General features: G+C 40.0%; 1 protein-coding gene across 2 annotated transcripts in view; it reads left to right on the forward strand.

The window, feature by feature from the left end:
- VPS41 (VPS41 subunit of HOPS complex) overlaps positions 1-26,444 on the forward strand; it is a 107,255-nt gene that overhangs the window by 58,621 nt on the left and 22,190 nt on the right. For both annotated transcript variants that reach the window (XM_080582229.1, XM_080582230.1), the window contains 8 exons: positions 723-869; positions 2,031-2,097; positions 10,305-10,402; positions 12,800-12,929; positions 14,646-14,761; positions 16,335-16,391; positions 19,125-19,186; positions 20,028-20,109. In XM_080582229.1, the coding sequence (XP_080438355.1) occupies positions 723-869; positions 2,031-2,097; positions 10,305-10,402; positions 12,800-12,929; positions 14,646-14,761; positions 16,335-16,391; positions 19,125-19,186; positions 20,028-20,109 (759 nt within the window). The remainder of the gene's footprint in view (positions 1-722; positions 870-2,030; positions 2,098-10,304; positions 10,403-12,799; positions 12,930-14,645; positions 14,762-16,334; positions 16,392-19,124; positions 19,187-20,027; positions 20,110-26,444) is intronic.

A 26,444-nucleotide genomic window follows, 5' to 3' on the forward strand; every position in this document is an offset into this window, starting at 1 on the left:
GAAAGAAGTTATTATTTAATATGAAATTAATCTCCATTTTACTACTGGAAAGGTTATAGCTCACATTTTCTAAATGGTATGGAAAAATCCAGTCGATGGCTCTTCCCCTTCTCCCTCGCTCTAAAATGACTTTAATCTTCCTTTCTTTAAACTTTTTGTTGTGTTAGTTTGAGATATTTCCTGAGGAGGCAGTGAAAAATCTCACCATATAAAACCAAGCATCATTTAAGTATGCTTCCTTTTTTTCTTTCAACATAAGAGTATAAATACATTTTTATAGAAGTACAGATTGTCTTCATTTACCTTAATTTGTTGTTACTTCATCTTTTCTTTTTTTCTGAGGTGGAAATTTCTGTTTCTCGATGGGGAATGTTTTGGAGGAGCCTGGGATGCTTTTGCTTCTCCACTAGTAGCACCAGCCTAAACAAGCTGGTCTGGTTCATGACTGGATTTGCTCATCTGTCACTCGTTGACTCGTTATATCTTTGTATTTAGCATGGAAATTTAAAATATTTAACTTACTCTAATCTCATTGTTTCTCCTGTCACCTCCTGGGTGAGATTGGTCTTTGTATCAACAGCTATTTGTGTTGGCACTTTCATCCCTACCCTGCAACTTATGCCATAAGCGGCTATGTTTGTTTTACTGTACAGAATAAAATGGGCTCTGGTGGGTAAGAGTTTGTCATACTGAATAAAGTTCTCTTGTATTTAAACTTTCAGGGCGTGAAGATACTTGACATGATTTCCAAGCAACGAATTACCAATGTGCCTCGAGATGACATAAGCCTTCGCCCTGATATGTACCCCTGCAGCCTTTGCTGGAAGGATAATTTAACGCTGATTATTGGCTGGGGAAATTCAGTAAAGGTGCAATTACCTGTCTTTGTAATAAATGCTTACTGTTATCACAGACAAACAGAGGATTATTTCTGAAAAGCAAAGACAATCGAAAAAAATAGTTTGGTTTGACTACGGTCTGCAGAACTCCTGCTGCCATAGAAATGTCATTGGACTGACCCTCGTGAGGAGGAGGAGAAGGAGTGATAGACACCCAGCGGTCAGACAGATTTCTGTGCGTGAGCATGCAGCAAGTGTAATCCTCAGGGACACTTCTCTCCTCTGTGCCTTCAAGAGATTTCCTCTTTTGAAAGCTTTTAGAGGGGCTGTTGAATTCATTTCTTTTGATTAGCTTTAAGGAAGGACAACTTACCATGAGTTATTTTTGGAGGGGCTTATTTTGGGGGCTGAGGAGTTTATTGTTGCTAAGACAGAAAGCCAAGGGGAAAAGAAAAGGGGATGGAGGACAGGTTGCTTGGGACTTTGCTTTGCTTTCAGCAGGGAACTAGCATTTCGAACTTGTGCACAGCAGACTGCGATTTGTGCAGACCAGCACCTGACAGGAGTTTGTTAGAGCCTGTTAGATGTTTTCTAATAACAGCTTGCTACATCGTTGCACAGTGGGAAATTAAAAGTGCTTGGTAAGAGTAGATGGAGAGGGAGGGTGAAGTGAGGTAGGTGAAGCATAAAAAGCTTTTGTAGCATTAAAGTTTTACAAATGAGGAGGTTTGTCACAAGTTTGGCATCTGTCTTTCCCCTTGTATTACGTGTGCTTCACAACATATGGGTGTCTGCATTTCTTTATACGTATGTGCTCTCCTCCTGTTACTTGGATTTGCAGTAGCATATGCTTTCTGAAATAATAAGGTAATGAGACACCAAGTGTGAGAAAATAGCGAAATCAAACTCTCATATGCTGCTGTGAAGAAGCAGTAGTGAGCAGATGCTTTCAGATTTCTCTCTGATGGCCCATCTTCTCCTCTCCCAGCATATTTATAAGGCTGTGAGCTACAGACACAACTTTCCTGTTGGGTTTTCTTCCTCAGTGATGCATCATCACTGTTCTAAAGCCAGTGTTTTTCAAAGCAGAGAAATGCCTGTCCAAGAACACCTCAGTAAGTTTCTGGGGAAAGTTAGCATAATTTTAGGAATGCGTATTCATCATAATGATCCAAATATCTGTTTTCCTAGATTTGCTCAGTAAAGGAGCGGCATGCCAGTGAAATGCGTGACCTTCCAAACCGCTACGTGGAAATAGGTATGATTGTAAGAACACGTGCCTTTTCACAGTCAGATAAGCTTTCAAAGGTTTGTTTTCACGTTCGGCCTGAAAAAGCTGTTAGAGTTCAGAGACAACATATAACATAAATGTCTCCTCGTTTTTACTTGATGAGGTTGTCATAATGTCCTGCATAATTTTTTTGTAATCATAAAGTCTTAAATTCTGTGCTCTCCCAAAATCAGAGAGCCTTGTGTAAAGAAAGAGTGGATGTCTCAACTTCCCTTTCAGGCAGATTTTTACAGAGAACTTGGGTTTTCGTCTTGGTTAAATAATGATGGGTGTAGTAATATAAGGAGAATACAGACACTAGCTTAATCAATTACTCATTGTTTAGCTTCCTTGCTCATAACTTTTCTTTTCTGAGCATCTCTTCAGTATAGTCCTAGAAAGTTGATTTGAATTTCTTCTTGTTGCCTTTTTTGCTTCTGCATTTTGTACTTTGCTTTCACGTTTCTTTTGGTGATGTGAATAATTTTGTTATTGGTGATTAATGATGGAAAAGGTCTTGACAAAAAATGTCAAGAAATTCAAACAAAAATTGAGGGGGCAGGGGGGTAAACAAAAACTCTTCTGTTCCCAAAAGAAGCTTCTGATGAGGAAAGATCTATGAAGAGGTAACACTGCCGAGATAAGCAGGCCCTCTGGGACTCTGCAGTGCAGAATGGACAACTGTTTGTAAAGTTTTGTGCTTCCTTGTCTTGACTGTAATGACATGAGACTGTAAACAAGAGTGTTCAAACAAAATCCTGACTCAGGTCAGCATACTGACCAGAATGGTACATGACATAGATGTATACTGCTTTATGATTTCAGAAAAGAACAGTTCTAAAGTAGCTTTTGAAAATCAGCGAGTATGTTCTGACGTTAAACTCTTTAGGAATTCTGGATACTGAGAGAAGGCAGGCCTGACCATTAACTGAGACTTCTTGAAAGCTATTTGTTGGTAAAGATTATATAGTCCCAAAAGAATAATTAACCATGGAATTCTACGATTTTTGAGAGAATTATGTCAAGGAAAGGTTCAGCCTTGAGTTTTACCATCGAACTCTTATATAAATCTTTTCTGTACCTCTAAGTAGCTTTTAGGAAATAAATAAATGAGGTGAGTTACATAGTGTTAAGTGAACAGAGGGAACTTACACTATAACTGAAGTTTTAGGTTTACAGGGAGGGAGCTAGCCTTACAATACTGTCTATTGGAACTTCATTCAAAAATAATAAAAAGCTGTGATCAAACTATTTAGGTGCAATTCTGAAGGTCAGAGATTTTTGCAGAACTAACTTTTACATATTTCGATTTTTAGCATAAATTTCTTCTCTGTATTCTTGAGGGCTGCAGTTATATCTCACTTAGCCTGTTAATGATGTGCTTGAGATTTTTCTTTCTGGTTTCATGTCACAGCACTGAAATGGCTCTGCCAAATGCTGCTAGTACTACTCATTGGAACGTGGATTGTATGCTGGGAGGGAAAAGAGTGAGATATTTGTTCAAGTCTCAATAGACAGTACAGTAGCTTTTGACGTAATCACATAGAAAGTCTTTGAGAGTTATGTTATTCCACAGCATCTTTTTCAATTTTACTATAGTTTAAACTTTTACTTTTCAGATGCATAGCTGTAAGGTCTGAAATTATTATTGGGCAGACTGACCAGCAACCAGTATAGTTTTTTGCAAGAGTATTCATATCCTAAGTGGATGCGTAAGCTGATTTACTCTCATAACGTAAAGAATTTACACAAGACAAGAATATTTGAAGGATATTCAGCTACCCAGCCATACATATCCTTTTGGCTTATAACATCTTGGCATCATCTTATCAGGATAATACATATGGAGCCTATGACAATATAGTGATTTCTTGTATCTCAGCAGTTTCAGATTTGTATTTTTAGAGACATTCTGAAGGTCTCAAAATTCTACAATAACATCTTAGCAAGCTTTGGTGGCATCAGTAGACTGTAAATGTTTCTTCAGTGGCTTGCAGCCCAGTGAATAAGGAAGCGGAGCATCTCCAGCCTTGCAAGTTAGGTCCACAGGATCTTGTGGTGCGAGGATTTTATCTTGATACACAGCCATACTTGCTCTGAGGCAGGAAATAAATATGGTACCTACCCTGATTCTAAACCAGATGGCCCGTGATGTGGGAAAGTACCACCACTGAGCTGTTGTGGATGTTGTACTTCAAAGAAGATAATGCTGTGGTTGCATGCAAGAGAAATTAGAAAAAGATATATAGTTCTTATGCACTGAGATCTGTATGATATTGCCAAGTTTATTTATACAATTCAGTATATTAATGGTGCTTTTCTTTATTAATCTTTTCTGTTGTCCCTGGTTCCATGTTACAGTTCATTGCTTACATGAGTCTCCATTCAGTGTCAAAGATAAACTCCGGTGAAATGTTTCTATTTAGGTTTAAATGTATGTTAGCTGAGCAGATCCTATCAGTTTAGCTCTGTCAGCTACCACTGTGAAGTAGCGTATTGATTAGAAAGTATTGGTATTGAATTACAGGCTTAACATGGACTAACTGCCATTGTGATCCTTCTTAAAGAGTGCTTGACCTCTGTGCTTGCTCCCGATACATGTACAAAAGCTGTAATGCTAGACAACTTCTGTTCTAAACAGGGAGCCCTACTCAAATGTAGCCTGCTAGAAGGCTGCTTGCTAATGAACTAATTAGCACTTTGCAGCTAATGGAATTCCTTTTCAAAGTGAAACTGGGCATCTTACAAGCATGAAGTAGTCCTCTGGTGTGACTGTTAGGCAGCTCGGGTTTATGGATCTTTTGAGTTACTTTACCTATGCTTCAGTTTGTCTCTCTAACGATAATGGAAAATAAAAATTAACATTAAAAATCAGTAAAAGGCTTGAAGTTGATTAGAGACTTCCCATTCAATTCATGTTAGTGCAGATTTTATCTGAGGAATCTCAGCTTAATTCCAGGTGCCAAGCAGCCAGCAGTGCCTGGAGCACTTTTCTCCCATGTGCAATTCCCCACATTCCCGACAAAGCAGACTTCTGGTATAAGAATTGCATGTGGATATTCTTGTAACAACACATCTTCATGTTCTGTGAGAGAATAGTTGTACCGCTGCATGCCAAGTTACCATCAAGTACTGAGATCACACATTTTTGTCTGAAAAGAAAACATGGGAATATTTATTTCTTGGTTTGTAAAGTGAGATACTGGGATCTACCATAGCAGCATATTTGTCTTTACATAGACAGAGCTTAAAGCTTGCTTAACAAATAGGGTGAGCAGTAAATCAATGATGAATAAATGTCATCAACTTTATATGCTGATTTATGCAAACATTTAATTGGACTATGTCTGTCTACATTCTGAAAAGCAAACTGCCGAAAAAAAGGAAAAAAAATCAATTTGTATAACTGATTCCACTTAGACTTCTGTTCATCATGTTTTGTCATGAGACAAAAACTGATCATTTGTAAATTCCTTGATAAAAATTACTTCACACTGTCAAACTAATTACTATCAAACTATTGAATGTTTTCCCTGTTTGTTGATAAAATCTTTTCAGTTCAATCTGTAATGGAAAAAAAATAGTTTTTCAGAAAATCAACTTTGAAGCTTTGAAACTTAAGGTCCTGACTTTCTGGCTGTCATCGAGGTTTCTATGGGATTTGCTTAAAGGTTGCAGGTGCTTCTGTCTGCAGAACTGTACAGACAATTGCCATATTTCTGAAGATGATTTTATTGTTGTGTGGGAGAGAATAGGGGTAAGAGGATTTCAACCCCAGTGTAGCACTGCCGTTTCACAAAGCCTGACTGCAAGTAAGACAGCAAGTTGTGGCTCTGCTTACAGTACACAAAACATTTCCTAATTTAATTGAAAGAGCAGAACGCCCCAGATAGATGATTACTGGCATGACCAAGCAATGGTCATTTGTTGGACAAATTGTTTTGTTTGTTTGTTGTTGTTGTTTTTTCTTGATGTTTCTAATTCGCATGATACTGTAGTTGAGAGAAATTATATTCAGTAGCAAAATTCTTGCTTATTTCCATTCTGTGCTGGTAGCTAGTAAGGCAACAACTTTCAGCTATAGAGGCTTTACAGAGTTTTCACCAATTTTAAGCTTTTTTTTTTTTCTTTCTGTCATCGTATTAAATTTTCCAATATCATTTATAGTGCCCTGATTTATTTCAGTGAAAATTCTCATCCTCTTTGCTATGTGGCATTTGAGGTTATATTAAGAATGATTAATTGATCGCTATTAATTTTTCTCTTAAAGCCTTTCCAAACTTTCTGCATTCAAACAAAAATAAATTTGAAGATCACACTTTTTCTAACATATTCTTTCTAAATGAAGAGTGGAGGCTATGAGTTCTGATTTCGGGAGCATAAACCGAGAAATTGTGTTTTTGTAATCAGTGATGTATATAGGTCCTACCATTGATTTGGGTCCTACCCTACTGCTCTTCCTACTGAAATTGAAGGGAACAGTCCATTAAAATGCCATTGCAACATGTATATGATTAGGTAAACAGTTGCTTAATTTTCACTTATAGTAATATGGGGAGAAAAATTGCAGGCAATTGCAATAAAATATTGCACAAATAAAGGACACTCAAGCACAAATAAAGGACACTCACGTGGGTTACTTCACTGGTCCTCCCCAGAAATTTCTGTTTCCTTTTGAGTCGTGGCTGACATTTCCTTAACTGGGCACGTCTTGAGCTTTCTGCTCAGGTTCCTAGTCAGAAGTAGGTCTACCCTGGAAATCTGAATTTTTGAAGACTGCTGTGGAGTCTAACAGGAGAGAGAAATCATCTGAGTACAGAAAAACTCAAATGCTGAAGCAGGTGTTAATGCATAATGATTTTCAAAGAAAATTATGAATATTAGAAATTTATGAATATTAGATATGTGAGGTTTGTATTCAAGGTTTATGTTGATAGTACATCTAAAAGTAATAGTATTCTTTTATTTCTTTAAAAGTAAACCGTGTATATGTAATTTGCCTGTATGCACCTCAAAACAACTTAAGTAATGATAATGCAGGACAAAATGATAATGCAGGACAAAAGCCTTCTCTGGTCCTGTAATTGGAACTGAATGCATATACTGTGGGGCAAAAATTATATTTTATATAATATAATGCAACTGCGTGAACCTGATAATAATAGTTAATCAAAGCATGCCATTTTGTATACTATTTTTGTTTTGCATAAACAACCTAGCTTAGTAAAAACACTTGTGTTGGAGATGCCACCTTCAGAACACTTAAGGGTGTGTTATACTGCAGCCAGCAGAAATGACTGCGAATTTTGCAGATGTCCTTGAAGTAGCTGGTGAAAAGGTAATTTGGGAGTGTATACTGACATCACCCCAGCAGCTAGCAGTGCACTGGAATTCATGGTAGGTTTTGGTAGCTTCGCCTTGCTTTGTGTCTCTCATCTGTTGTATGAATGGGCTACCTGAAAACTAGCCTGTCTGCCTCTCCATTTCTATCATATGGAATTAAAAAACGAAAGCAACAACAATAACAAGACTTCTTTTCCTTTACACATTAAGTTTCATGTTCATTCTATGCAGCTTCCTGCCTACTTTCTCAAAAGATAACGTGGAAACCTTGGCCCTGTTGAAATTAATGACAAAACCTTGTGACATCACTGTAAACAAAATTTCACATGCTAAATCTGCAGTGGAGAAGCAGGGACTGTTTTTTTTGAGATTTGATTAAACAAAACAGACCTTTTTAGTTTCAGTCCACTGCCTGTGTATCTTTAAAATACAGAGAAAGTTGTTTTATTTGGGTAAACAAGGTAGCATATACTGTATTGTGTATTTTGTACATTTCATTTAATGAACAAGGTGATTTACAGGTTTTGTCTTTGTGCTTCCTGGTAATTTGTTTGACAGTTGTATATAGATGGTGAACATAAAGTAGATCCACTGTCAGCATATCTTCCGTCCTTTCTTGTGACAGGCATAAACATGCATGACACATGGTAATACCGCTTTCATTTCCATTACTTCAGTGCTACGCCTGGTTTAATTGTTTTGGATCTTTTTCAAATTAGCAGCATTTCTGCAATACCTCCATGTTGGATTTCCCCCTGCCTTTATCACAACAAACTGTCCAGAGAATAAGTCAAATTAACCTCGTAGTGTTCTGTAAAGCTATAACTGCTGTAATTTTTCAGTAAAACTGTTTTTGATGAGCTGCCTCAAAGGTTTCTGCTAGGTCAAGAAGCACTGTCTGTGCCAGGTGGTCTTTGTTCAAGGCTGTCGCAGAGAGCTGGAGCATTGTGTTTCCACAAGGCCTCTTGAGGAGGATGAGCTGAGAGAAAGCTGAAAGTGAAACCAAGGAAACTAAACACTATTAAAAAACAAAGCTTCAAGTGATTTTCTTTTTTGTCTCGCTGAACAGCAGTGCTGCTTTATCCTAAATACACCATTACAGGGGTGTTACAATCGTTTTTAGCAGTGCCTCCCTGGCTAAGGAACTGAAGCTCCAGTGCAGGTCAAACATAGGATTTTTGAAAACTGCCCCTATAATCTTTATAAAGATACTATTCACCACCCTGTTTTCCTCTCCAAATTCAAAAGACAATATTTTAGATGCCTCCAAAAGCCTTCTCTTGTCATTTTTTAAGCTGTCAACAAATATTTCTTTGCAGTCCTTCTACCTACTGCTTTGGATTTCAATTCTTTTTTTAGTTTTCTGTGTTCTTGTGTCTGCCTTACGTGTATATGCCAAATATTAGATTGTAAACTGGGAATAAGATTTATTACGTAGACGTTCTTAACATGGTTGGTTTAAAGCCACCATTCAGAGCAATATGTGATGCAGTACAAGTAATCTCATCAGTCTTGCAGGATAGAACAAAAAAATTGCATACAGGATTACAAATGTGAACCTATTCTCTCCTAGAATAGATTGTGTTTTACCCTTATGCCATGCTTTGGTCCCCCAGTGATCTCAAAGTGTCAACGGTCATTAAGAGAAAAACAGCATTTGCTTATTCAGGGAAAGACAGATGTCAAATCTTTACTTTATTTGTCGATATTTTTTTCTTCTTTCGCAGGAGGATGATTATTTCCTTGTTTCTTCTTATTACTGTGGCTGAAGAAAATTAACTCTATATTTACCGTCATTATACTGTATTTTCTATTTGCTTTACTAAAATAATTAGTACCTATTTCAGTGAACAATAGGTACTAGTAATGTAGCTTGCTAATTAGAAAGCAAGGAGACATTTATTTTCTAGTTATACTTAAATTTTCCTGAAGCCATTTACTGGGAGAAAGTTACGGTGGATCTGATATACCTTATTTTACAAAAATAAGTTTGCTAATACAAATACTAATTAATGAAAACACTTGGTCTTGGTACTTCATCAAATTCCCAGTGTTGTTTTGGGCCCCATGAGAGAGAGCCCCAGATGTTTAATGCCTGTTCTGTTAAACCCATTAATAATAAAAATTAAACAGTTATATCTGTGGAAGACATGTACTTTAATGGGCCTTTTTGTAAATACAGTTCAACTCTTTTTCTTTTTATCTCAAAATAATCAACACTTAAATTGGTCTTGAAATCAAGACAGTTTAGGAAATTACATTTTCAGTTTTAAGAACAAGAAAAGCCACTATTTAACCATATCTTTTCTTAGTAATGAGTGTATCTGTAAATCTTCTCATGATGATAAATTAATAATGAGCTTTATGTTTTCATTTATCATACATATCATATCAGATGTAGCAAGATCATATCAGATGTAGCAAGCGTGATTCTCTTAAGGCAACATGACTTGCTGCAAATATGCAAACCTACAAAGATGTTTCATATGTTACCTATTTTACTGAGTTTGGTGGTGTTTTTTTCTTTAGTCCTCCCAGCCCAACCCCCCCAGTGTGATTACTGAAAGTTTAGCTGACCATTCATTTCATATGTTTCATCTCTAGCATGTCCTGGAGCGCAAACATTTCTTCTTGCAAGCCTTAATGGAATTTAATCTGTTAAATGTAATTTTTCATCATCTTGCTGATCCAGTTGGGAAGACTTTAGGTTTGTTATATGTATCACATCTTCATTTCTCTGTACCGATACTGTGTGCCATTGGTTGTCTCTGAAAAATCAGTTGTTTGTTTTTCTTAGGGAGCAGTTCATACATTTGTTTGCCTAACAATCTGTTTTCTTTCCTGTGTTTCAGTATTCCAGTTCGATACTGAGTTTTATATCAGTGGGCTCGCACCTCTTTGTGACCAGCTTGTTATACTTTCATATGTAAAGGAGATTTTGGAAAAAACGGTAATTGTTTTTACGTTACAGTTTCATCACAGTGCCAAGCCATGTCCAGTGAGTTAGGGCTTGCACCAGTCACGCAGATCTGATTACCTGTGAAAGAGTTTGTAGTCAGCTTGTAGTGAGCAGTGCTTGAGACTTCTCTGACCTATCAAATCAGGGCAGTGGTGGTCACGTTGAAGACTAATGGATTTACCTTTTAAAAGTCTGGGTTCCTTTGTTTCCTGCAGGAAATGGAGAAGGTCCCTAGGTAGTCTTGCTTTTTTTTCTCCCTTTTTCCCTTCCCTCTCTCTTTTCCTCTCCTTTTCTCTCATTCTTTCTGCTATTTCTGCACCAGAAGAATTGAAGAATCCTTACAGCCAAAGGAACACCTTGCTGACACTATGCCTCAGAAGTAATGAGAGCAGTGAAGCTGATGAACTCAGACAATAGGAGTCACTGTGCTGGGTGGGATGCATTGGTGCAAGCCAAGTAGCATTGTTGCACACTTCGCCTCCAAGACCTTAGCTGTGTGCACCAAGATCCGTGCATAGATAGCTAAAAATTAGGATTCATGTCAGCTGTTCCTACAGCAAGCGGGTGCGTATGGTGGCTGGCTCCGACATTTATTTCGTATTGCCGAATGAAAGGCGAGGTAGCGGAGGAAACCCTTGAAGTCGCAGTGTGAGAGTGGCAGATGCTCTTGATCATCTCTTTGATAGCATGTCTGCATTAGGCACCCATCGCCATAGTAACCTCGAGCAACTGGGTGCACAAGTTGCTAGGCGATGAAATGCTGTAGGTTCAAACAAATGCTCAAGCCTGCCGAAATCAATAGGGTTAGCTTCCAGCTCTGCTGCAGGATGTCAGATTATTATTTCTTTATTTATACGAAGGACAAAAATAATGTCACAGCACAGTTTCCCCAGAGAGCCGGTGTGGTAGTCCTCTAGTGCGTGAGAGTCAGCGAAAGAAAAGGAGGCAAACAAATGGGATGAGAAGGGGGAGGAAAAGGCGGGCTGGAATGCAAGGAAGCAAAGACATGGGGAAGTTGTCAGTAACGAAGAAGGGAGCTAGTGGAAAGCCAGTAGTAACTGAGAAGGGTGGAACTCATTCTGGCAGCTTTAGGGAAGAAGGATGAAAAGAGGATGTCAGGTAATACAATGGAATAGAACATAGGAAAGAGATTTCTCGTGTATTTGCCTTTAATTAGCCTTTTAAACCAACAGCAAACTGAAAGCTGGACTTTTTGATAGCCTCCCAGTCCCCTGAGTACCTATAGCAAGGAGACAAAATAACTCCTCTCCCCAGCACTGTGCTGTGACCTGGCCTGCTGGGAGCCCCCTGCTACTACCTCAGCTCCGCAGAGCCCAGGCTGGTTGAGCTCACCGCTCACTACAGATGCTGCTGGGTTGTGAGGAACACTGTCCTTGCTACGCTTGATTTCACAGCTTTCAAATGACAACTTCTTACTTGTTACAAATTGCATCTGAGTTGAACTCATGGCTGTGTTTCATTTTTCACTTGCTCTGGAACAGTCAAATCAGGGAAAGATCCGAGTGGTGCTGCAGCCAAATGGGTAGGCTGGAGCTGTGTAAATCCACTTCTTGCATTGCCCTGTTCTCTCACTCTGTATTTTGCTACAGTTCATAGCTAGAAGTATGAAATAAGGCATTGTCTTGGACCTTAATTAAAAATAAAGCTAGCTGAAGCCAGTGATTTCCCTGTGTTGTCGTCTTACTATAACCACCTACTTTGCACTGCCAAAGTTCACATTACTGAAGATCACCAGCACAGCAAAGGTTTTAGTTTATTCTCAAATTAATTTTAGCTCTGTTGCTGTTGGATTCTTAGAAGTGCAAGCTTCTCTAAAAAACAAATAAAACTAAAAATAAACCAAAACAGAACAAAGGAAAAAAAAAAACACCTCAAAAAGAAGTTAATCTTTGTACTGGAATAACACTGATTTGTAGAGCTCTGTCCTCCAGGGCCTAAGCCCAGCTGACAATGTCTCTGAAATTGTTCTGTTTCTTGTTGAATGCAGTAGTTGATGATCGTCTGTCATAGCTCTGGAAACTTCTGTGACCAAGAGTAGAAAAATAATGGTCAGACTCAGGCTCAGACTCAATTTAGACCTGTGTCTTGTCTGAATCTCCTTCTCTATGCTGACCTGTTCAAGAGAAGCAAGCCAAAAGTTGGAATAACTTTCCTTTGTGTTCCAGATGTAATTACAGCTCCTCAGTGGGTCACGGTTTTACAACTCAAGTGGTTCACAACTGAGTACCCAGTGCCAAGTGAATACTGATACTGCATCTTTGGGAATGGCTGCAGTTGTTGAATTTCAACCTTATTCATAGGTGACCATCAGCTGGTATTGCTAAGTAAATTGTGTAGGATGCAGCTAAGACATTTGTGTTTTTCTAGGAGGTGGAGTGTTGTGCACGGCCCAGACTGGACATCGTACAGCCCCTGCCTGAGTCTTGTGAAGAGATTTCTTCTGATGCACTAACAGTACGAGGATTTCAGGAAAATGAATGTAGAGATTATCATTTAGGTAGGTGTCCTTAATACTGTTTTGTTTTGGTTTTGGACATGAATTAAAATGACCTGATTTGGAAATACTTTGAGCCTACTTTTTCATTTTTGTCATCTCCTTGAATAACTGTAACTGCTTATGACACTGAAGGGCACACTGAAGTCCACAAGAACAAGTCAGATGAAAAAACACAAACGTGCTTTATTTACAAAGGGGTATATTTACACATAATTTCCAATGCCATTTATTAAGCCAGACATAGTGGGGAAGGGAGAAATCTAGATCTGGTGTAATGCGCAGTGTCATGGAAAGAATTATCTTTGACAGAGACCTACTCAACATGATCTTTAGGAGCTCTTGTATATCATTGGACAAACCTAGAAGGGCTTCAGGAATACTGAAATGAATGAAACAGTGTCTGGAAAAGCTATGTTAGAGCCAAAGATGGAATAAACATAATTTCAGTGGTAAAATCAGCTTAAAAGGTTCACGTTAGTATTTATTTAGCTTCTCTGTACTGACAAAGCTTCCAGCATATGACAGACTTTAAAGTGGTAAAATGAGTACAAACTGGAGTTTGGCAAGTTCAGCCTTGAAGATGGGTTTAATTATGTAACAGGCAGGGAGAATAAACTCTGGCACAGCATATACCAGTCTTTTAAATAAGCCGGTGTGATTTTCTGATATATGTATTGTAGTTCAGGAAGATGCATGGCACAGCTGATGCAGAAATCCTTGGTGAAGATGATATAGCCAGTGTTAAACAGAAACATACCTTCTGGCTTTTAAAATCCATGAATCTGATTATTAAACAACTTCTCTGGCAGCACACTTCAAATCATAGGCTTGGCAGGCCTCTGTGTTCATCAGTGCCCTTAAGCCACTAGAAATAAACTATATCTCCTCCTGATCTCCAAAACATCTCTGCTGCTATCAGTGGAATTTAGATTGCTTTATACCTGTCCAAAAGCAGAACACTGATGCCCACAGTTCTACTTTTATGCTTAATGAATATTCTAGTTAACCTGACCAGTCTAGATTTTTTTAGATGGCTTTAAAACAAGCAGTATTTTGTGGATTGCTTGTAGGTTCAGGACTGTATTTGTATGCGTGTATAGATACAGCTACAGGCTGGGGGATGGGTTTCTTTCCCATACCCACAAAATATTGATAGTGATTCTTCATGGGTTCTCTGCAAATAATAATTATTCTGAACAGCCATCTTCTGTGCTTGGTTTTACCTTTAAGTACATTTTTACTTTGAGCTTACTCAAAAATAAAGGCTTATGGTATAAGCAAATGCATTATACATACATCCTTAACTTACAGCATTGCAAATGCATTGCTGTAATGATGTGCTATGTCCCCAGGGGTTATGGCATCTATCATTTATGCTTTTGATGGCCTTGACCTTGATGGGGAGGATAAGTTTATTGCGGGCTATGTGGTGTAATGGTCCTCTAAAAGTATAATAATGTGTTCTAAACCATCATAAAGTTTACACGTAGTGGATGAATCAGAATTTGCAATAAGCTGTAGTGATTTTTTTTGAAAGCTATTTTGCCATTTAAACCAGTTCTAATTTATTGGAGAATCCAGCTTCCTAAAGAAGCATGTTCTGCTGGAGTAGCTTTTCTGGCTTCCTCTTCTTAAATTCCCCTCTAGGGTGTAGTAAAAAGCAGAGTTTTACTTAAGGAAAAAATAATAATAATAAAATTGTGTATGTATTTGCAGAGTATTCGGAAGGTGAATCACTTTTTTATATCATCAGCCCAAGAGACGTGGTTGTGGCTAAAGAGCGGGACCAAGATGACCACATTGACTGGCTTCTGGAAAAGAAGAAATATGAAGTAATTTTTACAACAGTCTTTGCTTCAGACTTACCTGTTTTTGAAGTTGTGGTGGGGTGATGAACTTAGCTAGATCATTTGGATTAAATATTTTCTGTTCCTTCAGTCATTATCTAAATGATTGTGAGGGCAGGTGTTGACCATACATCTTTGTATCACCTCTGTGGAGAGTTAGATTTCTTACTGGAACAACAACTCGTCAGAATTGAACCCAAATGACGTAGATGAATTAAATGCTGTGAATGCTGCCCTCAGCATCAGATATGAAATGCATTAGCTGTTACTAAAAATTATTAAAGCTGGTTTTTGGCTTTAAAGCAGCAGAACAGTTGACTACTGAGCTGTGTGGGTGTTTTTCTAGATATCTCCTGACTAAAAGAGGGAAGGGAAATGGACTTAGTGAGGGATATTAGATTTTCCCATTCTATATTGCTTTCACTATAGAACAAAAATGGTGTTAGGGCATTGTGTGTTGTTCCATGTTACTTACCTTCAACATTGAAGTTTTTAAAAGTAAAATAATATGGGCTCCAAGTGTAGGTGCTGAAAGCAGTATTGCTCACAAAAAAAAAAAAGAGCTAATACTGAAAAACAAGGATATACAGCTCCCTTTGAAAAAGCAGCTCAGTAGTTAGTTTTCTAAATATTAACATTTTTAAGCATGTGTATCTTAACACCTAAAACAATACTAAATTCTTACAGACTATCTCAACGTGCACCCAGTGTTCTGGATTCTGCTGTCCTGCAGTCAGTGATTTAGAACACTTGTTACTGTGCATGAAGTAACTTTCAGATGCTTATTTACGTGTTACTTGTTGGATGCCCATTATAAGAAAAAATTGCTGTTCAGCACTTGCTTCTTTCGTTAATGCAGTCGTATTCCTCATGCAGATTTATTTAAATCCTTGTGGATGCTTTTGCATCTGAATAGCAAACTCACATGATGAACACAGTTATGCTGTTTATGTAAATCACAGCATTTGGTCCCTGAAGACTCCAGTAATTTGCAAGTGACAGCTGTGTGCATGCCTTTGTGAAAGCTATTCAAGGTAGCAGATAGCTTGTGTGTTAAGATGTATGTTAAAGGTTTCGTTTTGTTTGTAAAAGTGCCAGCTTTGTTTCTGTGCACTTGAAGGAGGGAGAGGAACTGCAAATGACACTTAAATATAAATCATACTGATTGGAGAAGGCTTTTGGGGTATAAACGAGAAAAGTATACCCTTCCCCCAATGCCATCCTGATGATTTTTTTCACAGGTTTTGGTAGTGAAGGGTTCTCATTTGAAAATGATCCAATGGGATTGCATTGTCTGTTTCGTTGTAATCTTGAGATTTGATCCTAATATAGTAATGTGGAGTGAACCCAGATGGAAACAAAAGTAGTTTTCTCTTTGGTTGACTGCTTTTGTTTGAGTATGAATTCAAAGCTGTTCATTCAACCATGGCATTAAAAATTCTACTGCTTCAAACACCCTGCTCTGAAAAAAATAGTTGATTTATGCAGTTCTAGAGCTTTCTGTATTGAAAGTTTGTGTATTTGGCTAGTATCCCTGTTTTCTACTTTTTGAATATAGGAAGCTTTGATGGCAGCTGAGATCAGTCAGAAAACCATAAAAAAGCACAAGATTTTGGTAAGTCTCAAAACTTCTATTCCAAACAAAATATCTGATTTCTTTTAGAGCACTGTGAGATGCTACAAATACATTCCCTGTTCTGTGTCACACCAGACAATAGCTGTCAGGCATACTCTGACTAGCATTCGATTTCCTGGTTTCAGCTGCAGAACAGGAATGTTAGTGTGTGAAACACAAAAGGATGTGGATTTTATGAAGGTGCTATTGACATTAAAGAGAAGAGAATTGCACTTCTCTGATTGCTCATGGGGTTTTTTTTTGCGTTTACTTTTGTTTTAAATTTTCTGTTGTTTCAAGTAACACGGTATTACAATATTAGAGATTGGGTTGGGGGGTGACACATTTCTCTAACTTTTACCTTGTATGTTTGACAGGGTTTTGGCAGGAGTTTCAAAGGTGTCGTTGGAAGACCTTTTAAATGTTATTGAAATTCAGTTGCGGTTTCACATCTAGCTCTCTCATGTTGCTTTGCAGTTCTCATTATTTTACATAGTTAAGCTTCTTTTCCCCTGTATAGTTATTTCCCATGTTTATAGTTCCTTCAGAGCACAAAAAAGGGTATTGTTGTTACAGACAAAAGAGTGAGAGAGATAATGTAACAGCCACAAAAGCATCACTAATTTTCACTTATTTTATTTTTAAGTTGACCTCAGTATGAACACATTGGTATTTTGTTAATACTGGTGTTTCTTTAATGGAAGTGTTCTTTTTAGGTACAAAGTGTTTGAAGAGGTGTTTAATTTTTAGGCAGATTATTTCTACACTATGCACACTGCATATAAATACATCTTAAAAATTCTTTTCTTCTGATGCTGTACAAAAGTTGAATGAAGTCCTAATGGCATGCCATCACGTATCACAGCTTGCATGATTTAGCTGCTTCATGATCCTTGCAAAAGATGTAGAAAATTCTTAGAGGACATTCTGACAACACATTAGAATATATATATATATTTATGCTTTTCTGTTGGTTTGCAAAAATTTATTCCACTAGGCTTCAATTCATTGTGGGTATACACAAGCACAGTCATTGAGTGTTTGGCCCCTAACGCAAAACCTATAGAAGGAGTTAAGGGAAAAATTGTTGATATCAAGCCCTAAGTGAAGTCTTAGTGGTACAGGGATTTAAAACAAATCATGTTCTCAGTGCCTATCAGCGATCAGACCAATGACACCACAGTTGCACCACCTGACAAGTCAGGTGGTTGTCTTGGGCATTTTTTAGTTTGCAGTAATGAGCATGCCCCTCTGTACCTCCTCAGCAAAGTGCAAGGATCTTATACAACTGCAGCCCTTTCATTACACTGTCTTCTCTGCTTGCTGGGAGACTGGCCCACAGGAGAGAGAGGCTGCCAGCAATCTTCATTCTCAGGAATGGTGAAGTTGAAAATACAGAGATGGTTCATATAGTGGCATGAAATCCTGAAGTCTGGAATATATTTATGTTTTTTCTTTTTTCCAGCTTTGTAATAGATTGACTGATTGAAGCTATTGGATATCTCCATTCATATTCTGCTGTTCTCCGTACTGTCTTTGATTTTGATCAGAAAAAAATGTGTTCTGTCTGAGAAGACCTTCCCAAATGTCTGTCTTTTCAGGAAACAAGGACTTCTTTCTTTCATTTTACAGCCCTCTTTGTGGCTGGAAAAAATGCATTTTTAGCAATATGACTCTTCCATTATGCAATGAATACACTGGTCTATGTTGACCTTGACACCACCACTGGGTTTACAATATAAGGCATGGTTGTTTTGACTTAATGTATTAAATGCCTACCAAGTTACTTTACAGTTGACCTATGTGATAAACTCTTGAGAAGATGAATTTAGTATGTTATTACTGAGAACTTTGTGAGATTATTATATATAATTTCTTTACTTCATGAAGCAGTAGGAAGACTTCATTAGGATTGGAGAGCTGGAGTACCTCTCCTGTGAAGACGGAGTTGGGTTGTTCAGTCTGGGGAAGAGAAGGCTCCAGGGAGAACATATAGTGGCCTTTCAGTAGCTAAAGGGGGCCTTACAGGGAAGATGGGGAGGGACTCTTTGTCAGGGAGTTCAGTGACAGGACAAGAAGTAATGGCTTAAAACTAAAAGAGGCTAGATTTAGATCAGATATTAAGAAGAAATTATTTACGATGAGGATGGTGAGGCACTGGAACAGGTTGCCCAGAGAAGTTGTAGTTGTTCTATCCATGGAAGTGTTCAAGGCCAGGCTGGATGGGGCTTTTGGCAACCTGGTCTAGGAGGTGTCCCTTCCCATGGCAGGGGGGTTGGAACTCGATGATCTTTAAGGTCCCTTCCAACCCAACCCATTCTGTAATTTACATTCTCAACCAACATTTTTCTTGGATGCAAACTTTGTGTTCACAGAGAAGGTGTCTCAGACAGTTGTTGATGTTCTTATTTTTGAGATAAATAATGCAAGTACTGAGTGATCAGCTGTTTTTTGAACAGTCCTTAACATACAGAAGTGGTACAGTCTTCCCAGTGTCAATGAGATTATGAAAATTATTTGAAAGAACATCTTAATTTTGAGTTCTTGAGTGGTTTAGGCAAACTTTGTGTTGACTGTTCTGTGGGCCCTACATCTAAAGAACTGGGGGTATTCATTTAGGGCCTGGTGCTTGACCTAACAACAAGGCCTAAAGCTGAAATGGTAGTTATTGTAGCAGTAAAGTACTTGATTTCCAAACTTTTATAACTAACTATTTATTTTTGTTCCCTTTAGGACATTGGCTTAGCCTATATAAATCACCTAGTAGAGAAAGGAGAGTATGATCTGGCTGCTCGGTAAGATATTATGAGATCTTCTTTGCTGGCTAAAGTGTGTCTGTGAGAAAAAGTGGAAGCAATTACTGATTCTGAAGTATTTTGAAATGTTGATTTTCTTTGTGTTGTGGAGTCTCTAAGGTATCAAAACATATAGATGTGTTGCTGTGTTCTATATTTTGTTGCCTGTAGTGACCCAAAAGTTACTGGAATCTTTCTTAAGTTTAATTGTAATTGGGACATACATACTTTTGAAAATAAGCCATGATTTTTTCAAAACCACACTAGATTTTCAACACCGATGTTTTCTTTGGATGTTGATCTTATTAGTGTGTCAATGCATGTAAGATCTTCAGAAGATAATTTGTGTTTCCATGCACGTAACCAAAATGTCAAATTTGGTTATCTGAAGTATAAGAAATCACCTGAGATTTGTATTTTCATATGTATGTGTATGTATATCTTTAAGCACTTTATTTTATTTAGCTGAAACTTAAATTTTTCACTCATTAAGCTAATGCTGTCCTAATCAGTAAGACTGAATGCATTAATGTATTGCATTGCAAATGCAAATTTGCATTTGCAAATTTACAATTTGCAAATTGCATTTGCAGATGCATGCAAAATAATGCATTAATGTAAGCAGTCAGGTTCTCCTGAATGCAGTGAAATTGTAAGCCCTGACAAGAGGAGTTATCTGGCATACTCTGCTTGAAGCAATGCTTGCCAAAATTAGTGACCTTTGAAAGAGTCCTGATAAGGGAGAAGAGAGGAGGAAAGAATCATGCAGTCAGTAATGCTGTCACATTTGTATTATTCTGTGTATTTACTTTTATTCTCTCCCCTTTAATCTTCCTTCCAGAAAGTGCCAGAAAATTCTTGGCAAAAACACAGAACTCTGGGAATTTGAAGTTTACAAGTTTAAAGAAATAGGTCAGCTTAAGGTAAGTTAATTTGTATCTCTGAACGGAAGTAATTGGCATGCTCTGTTTCCTCTATGTTTTGACCAAGTATCTAAAGGTTTGACATGTAATGGCTCTAATGTGGCAGCGCAAGACAGCACTGCCCTTGAAATTCCTGGGCCAGACCTCTTGTCATACAGTTGTCATTCAGGTTGATATGTATATGTTAACAAGCCTCCAAACAGGGTTGGAGGCAGACCACATCCAGGTACTCAGCTACCTATTTTTAGCTTGTTGACAGCCCACAAGTAAAAGACCCACCCCCAGGGCCTTTACTTTCACAGATGCTTACTGTTAAATACATCATTTCATTTACTTTTCACTTCCTTCTAATATCTCCTGAAAAATCCTGCCCTAACTCTTAAGGAAAAGAGCCTCTGTGGATGCCAACCTTTCCTGAAAATCCAAGTCCCTTGCAACAGAAACACAGCTTTAATTGCAAAAAATGGCAAAGTAATTTAGGGAAAATAAATGCTCTGCGCTAGAAATGGTGGCAAAAGAGGAGCAGCCTGCTCTGTCTTGTGTTTTCCCTCCTAGGAAACCAACTACCGTAATGGTACATGCTTAGTGTGAGATTCTCAGTTAATAAATTGCCCAGGACATAAGGCTGTATAGTGCTGTCACTGCCAAACCAGTAGAAAACATTATGCACACTCTCTTCAGTAACGCATGTACGTTTATTTCTGAATTTTATGTCTTCCTATTCAAAGTCAATGAGCCTAAAAAGGACATATTATAAAGATCTCACAGCATGCAGTCCATAGCTGTTTTTGAGCTGTTTAATTCTGTTCAAAGAGTGAAAGTGTTTCAGCATTACTGTTTTTAGAAATGCCTGGCTTTTGTTTTAGAGTCACACCAGTGTGAGAACAGCCTTGCCTTTTATATGAGTTCTTAGTGGTCCGGTGCACTCTTTGCCACACTGGAAGATGAAATCTCATGTTTGTCTCTTTATTTCAATCCAATAAAGGGCCTGAGTGCAGGTGCAGGTGAAATTTTGATACACTGCTTCTTCGTCCTTTTGGTTTTATTTTGTTTTTAGATGCAAATGTCTGGAATGGATGTTTTTCTTGGCTCCACTTAAGTCATCCAGCAGACTGTAAAATATAAAAATATTTGCAGGTTTGCTGCAAAAACATCTCTGCTAAATTACTGCCTTTCTAAACAGTTGGTTGTTTTCAGCCCATTGAAAGTGGACTTAGAAAAACATAAGATGCAGTACATTACATTATTCAGTTTCAAGCTGCAGTTCCAGAAGATGCCTTGTTTATTTTACTATTGCAATGACAAGTAAGTTTTCCCAAGTTACTAAAGATACCAGACTATTAGATAAGACTTAGCTTATCTTTTGTAAGTTCTTGAAATGCTGTGAGTTTCTTTTATGTTATTTGGAATTTTTACCTATTTACCCAACCAGCAGCTATTATACAACAGTATAACTGTGCTATAATGTCTTTTAGCTCTGATGAGGGGACTGTATTTGAGATTTGGATGCAAAGTGTTTTCTAGCATCAAGAAATGAAATTACATGAACTTTGGATGCTGGGTACTTAGCTTTGGAATATCTGTGCTACACTGTCACTCTTCAGAATTACTTGTGCCTTTAAAAAGGGAATTTTCTTTAAGAATTTTTGCTGCATCTATTAGCTGTTGCCTCAAATCTGATATTTCCAGTATAATGTGATTTGTCAATAACTAACTTGTGGGTTTAGGTTTTTTTGTGTGTGTGTTCTATACTAAAAGGTCCTATTTGGCTACCAAGGCTGCATTTTGGTATCTTGGTGTCTGTTGAGGCTTGAGTTTAACGTCCTCTAGCAAACTTTGTTACAGCAGTTTCAAGATTTTAGAGCCTTGAGTTGATCTGCCCCACTCCTCCCCCAGTAGCTGTGGTTTGGTGGAGTTAACGTGCCTGTGCATGAGGCACTTCAGTGTAAAATCCAGGGACTCGGCTCCAACAACTGAGGAAGGTGGATTTGAAGGAAGAGGCCAAACTCTGTGAGTGCTGTTGGTTGTGGCACGAGGCATATGCTCCGTTATTTTGACTCTGCTTTGGCAGCACTGGCTTTCAGCAGGGATGCAGGATGATCAGCTAGCAGCAGGAATGTTTTAATGACCAAAATGTTGGCTAGAGGACACATCAAAAACTTCACCTGACTATGGTGGTCTTAGCATTGAGCGGCATTATTCAAACAGCCCGTTTCAGCTCACAGGTATCCTCTGAGGAATATGTATTTGTGTTTTGGGTTTATTGGTGAGATGTTTTAGGCTATCTCTTGTCACCTTCTGTATGGGGTTTCTTGTGTATACCCCGCTTTTATTGATCAGAAGTCTGAAAGCATGTCTGAAGAAGAAAGAAGGAAAGAAAATGTTTCTGTGTATAGTATCTTCTTTTCATTTAAAGTCACTTTGCCAACATGGCTCAGGAATTGATACAAAGGCATCCCAATTCTGGAGCTTTTTGTCTGTCTGACCTCACTCTTTAACTACTGTATAAAAATAAAATAGGAAGAGTTTGTAACCTGCAGCATGTCTTGGTTCAGCTTTATGCCTAGGCTCAAAAATAGCTTGGATGCTTTTGTGTCTTTGCTGGGCAGTTTGGCAAATGCAGAAGGTGGCTGTGATTTTCCTTTGTAGCAGTGGGACTTTGGGCAGGAGTCATTTCCTTCCCACATTATCCTGGCCCCATGTAATGAGGCAGCTGCCCTGCTCTGCAGAGAGCTGTGCTGACAAACTGGAGCTGAGAGTTGCAGCAAAGCCTGTTGGATGAAGCTGCTTGCCTAGGAGGTGGCAGGAGGACAAAAGTGATACGAAAACAGTAGTTTAGGAGTGTCCTCTTCTTCAAGTCTCCAGATGATATTCCAGCTTTCTTACTGTGTGGTTGTTGAAAGAAGGCTTCTTTAGGCATTAGGGCTTAGGCATTTGGTTCCCTGGGGCAGCTGGCAAGAGCGTGCCCCAAGTTAGCTGTTAAATTCTGTGACAGATGGTGAGAGCTGATGTTAGCAGCATGCTACGCTTTGAAGACTGGCCGAGCTCAAACTGGGGAGAGGAGAGATGTCCTGTGAGCAATGAACTTTTAATTTTTGCAGTCATTCACAGTGCTTTTTTTGTCAATGTTTTATTTTAACCTCCTTTTTTTCGTGCAGATAGAAGACTATCATGAAATGTATAACTTCAGCAATTGTTTTGAGTTAAATACTGGGAGAATTTATTGTGAATAGTCATTGCTGTTTGTAAAATTGGAAGGAAAAAAACAACAACCTGTGTTGTGTAGTGAGCTGTTATTTTTCCAGCTTTGTTCAAGTGACCTCAATAACAAAATGCTACTGTAACATGTACTGTTAGTGGGCAACAGGCAACATCACTGAGTGTTTGGAGGAATTTCATCAGTGCTGGGCCTTCAGCTACAAACCCAGGAGTACCAGCATGGCTGGTAGTGGTAGGGATTATTTTGGCAAGCTGTAGTAGCCTTGGCCTCTTCGTCCATGGAATAATAGTGCTAATAAGATGCTGTGCTGAAATTCAATGGCATGAGCTGAATAATTATAGCAGGTTCTTGTTTCCTGACTGCCAGCATGCAGTTTCTTAACACCTCCTATAGAGCAATGGATCACACTCGTTCAACGTTCCCTTGGAGAGGTATATTCTCAAATTAATTTGGGCCTGTAAAAATACCTGGTGAAACAGAACTCTTCAAAAATGTAGTGGCCTCACAGTAAGTCACAAATTAAAATACAATACAATATCCCGAGTTGGAAGGGACCCACAAGGGTCTTTGAGTCCAACTCCTGGCACCACACAGGTCTACCCAAAAACTGAGACCATGTGACTGAGAGCATAGTCCAAACGCGGCTTAAATTCTGACAGGCTTGGTGCCATGACTACGTCACCTGTTCTATTGCGAGACCACCCTCTCGGTGAAGAACCTCTTCCTGATATCCAGCCTGAACCTCCCCTGTCGCAGCTTGACACTGTTCCCGCGGGTCTTATCACTGGTCACTAAAGAGAACAGATCGGCGCCTGCCCCTCCACTCCCCACCACAAGAAAGCTGTAGACCGCGATGAGGTCTCCCCTCAGCCTCCTCTTTTCCAGGCTGAACAGGCTAAGTAACCTCAGCCGCTCCTCATACATCTTCCCCTTCCAGGCGGTTTACCGTCTTCATAGCCCTCCTCTGGACTCTCTCCAATAGTTCCACATCCTTTTTGTACTGTGGTGCCCAGAACTGCACACAGTGCTCGAGGTGAGGCCGCACCACTGCAGAGTAGAGTGGGACAGTCCCTTCCCTCAACCGACTAGCAATGCTGTGCTTGATGCACCCCAGGATACGGTTGGCTCTCCTGGCTGCCAGGGCACGCTGCTGGCTCATATTTAGCTTGCTATCAACAAAAAAAAACAGATCCCTCTCTGCGGGGCTGCTGTCCAGTGTCTTGTCCCACAAATGTATATAAATATCTGAGGGGAGGGTGTCAAGAGGACGGAGCCGGTCTCTTTTCAGTTGTGCCTAGTGATAGGGCGAGAGGCAGTGGGCACAAACGGAAGCACAGGAGGTACTGGCTGAATATGAGAGGGCACTTCTTTACTGTGAGGGTGACAGAGCACTGGCATAGGCTGCCGAGAGAGGTTGTGGAGTCTCCTTCTGTGGAGATACTCAAAACTCGCCTGGATGCCATCCTGCACAATGTGCAGGTGATCCTGCTTGGTAGGGGCGTTGGAATAGATGATCTTCAGAGGTCCCTTCCAACCTCAACCATTCTGTGATTCTGTGGTTCGTTGATGATTCTATGATGACACCACCACAATCAGCAAACCAAGAGATGCTATTCATTTCTCCCATCCTCCTTGGATAGCCAATAGTTGACGAAGTTCCTCATATTGTTTAAACAACTCTTGAGTTCTCAAGCATGTTGACACTTTCTTGGGCCAATTTCTTTGTGCCCAGGCTCTTTTTCACCTTCCCAGGTGATATGTTGGTCCCCCAATTCTTGTTGTGTCCTCCTCAATGGTCTCTTCAGGACATCTCCAGTGCTCAGGTGTCCAGCTGCACATCAAGGATGTCCCTGGCTCCCAGGCACAGTTTCCAGACCAAGACAGAGCTCCTGCCCTGGACCCCAGCCTGGCAGACGTTGCTCCTGTCATTGTGGAGCAGCCATTTCATATCAGCATTTTCTCACAACAGTCACGTTACCTCCATTAGTGCTGCCATCAGGAGCACACCAAGTGATGTCACCCCAGAGTCAGTGTCACCCTCTGGCCTCACAAAAGGCAGCTGGCCATAAGTGCCCTGAGCGTCCAGCCTGTGTTCAGTCCGGTTGGTGGCACTCAAGAGGTTGAGGTCCCACTGCTGGAACATGAGAGGTGAAGGTGTTACTGGTGGAACGTGAGACGAGACGTCAAAGTTCTTCTTGTGGCACAAGAGACGTCGAGGTCCTTCTGTGTGGCAGGTGAGGCACATGGGTCCTTTTGCTGGAACTCAAGACGTTGACGTCCTTTTGCTGGAACACGAGACGTTGACGTCCTTCTGGGGTCATGTGAGATGCTGAGATCCCTCTGGTTGCAGGCAAGGCATCAAGGTCCTTCTGGTGGAGTGCAAGGCGTTGAGGGGCTGCTGGTGGGCTGCAAGTCTTTGAGATTCTGCCAGCAACCGGCGAGGGAGGTGCTGAGGACCAGAGGCGCTTGATACCCGCTCTGACGTCAAGTCAGAGCAGCATCCCGGGGAGGACAAGCGTCTCCACGCCAGAGCAGCCGCGGACACCATGAGCCAGCCACACCAGGAGCTGCCAGCAGAGGCCCCAAGAGAAGAGAGCTGCACCATCTGCCTGGGTCCGCTGTCCGACGCAGCACGGCTGGACCCCTGCGGGCACTCCTTCTGCAGGGACTGCATCCAGCCCTGGGCCGCCCACAGAGCCACCTGCCCGCTCTGCCGCCGGCCCATCGTTGCGATCATGAGGCTAGTGCCGCGCCCCGTGCGGGATGCCTTGGCCCGCTGGCCCCGGGGAAGGTTCCAGCGCAATGTGGGGCCGGGGCAGCAGCAGTGGCGGTGGAGCCCCTCCAGTTACTGGTCCCGCAGCGTCTCGCCCAGGTGCAGGGACCGCAGCCCCTCCACGCCACGGCTGCTCGTCCGTAGCTTCTCCTGGCACTGGGAGCAGGACGGGCGCAGACGGACCCAGTCCCCGCAGGACATCAACCCCGAGGATCCATCTTGGCTGCGCAGGGCCCAGCAGGAGGAGCCGGGGGCTGGCAACCACCCAGGCCGCCAGGCTGGGCCCGTTATTTAAGAAAAAAATAAATAAATCCTAAAAAGCAACCGAGATGGAAGTCATTT

The sequence above is a fragment of the Anser brachyrhynchus genome (genome assembly GCF_964034855.1).
Source record: "Anser brachyrhynchus genome assembly, chromosome: 2".
NCBI lineage: Eukaryota > Metazoa > Chordata > Aves > Anseriformes > Anatidae > Anser > Anser brachyrhynchus.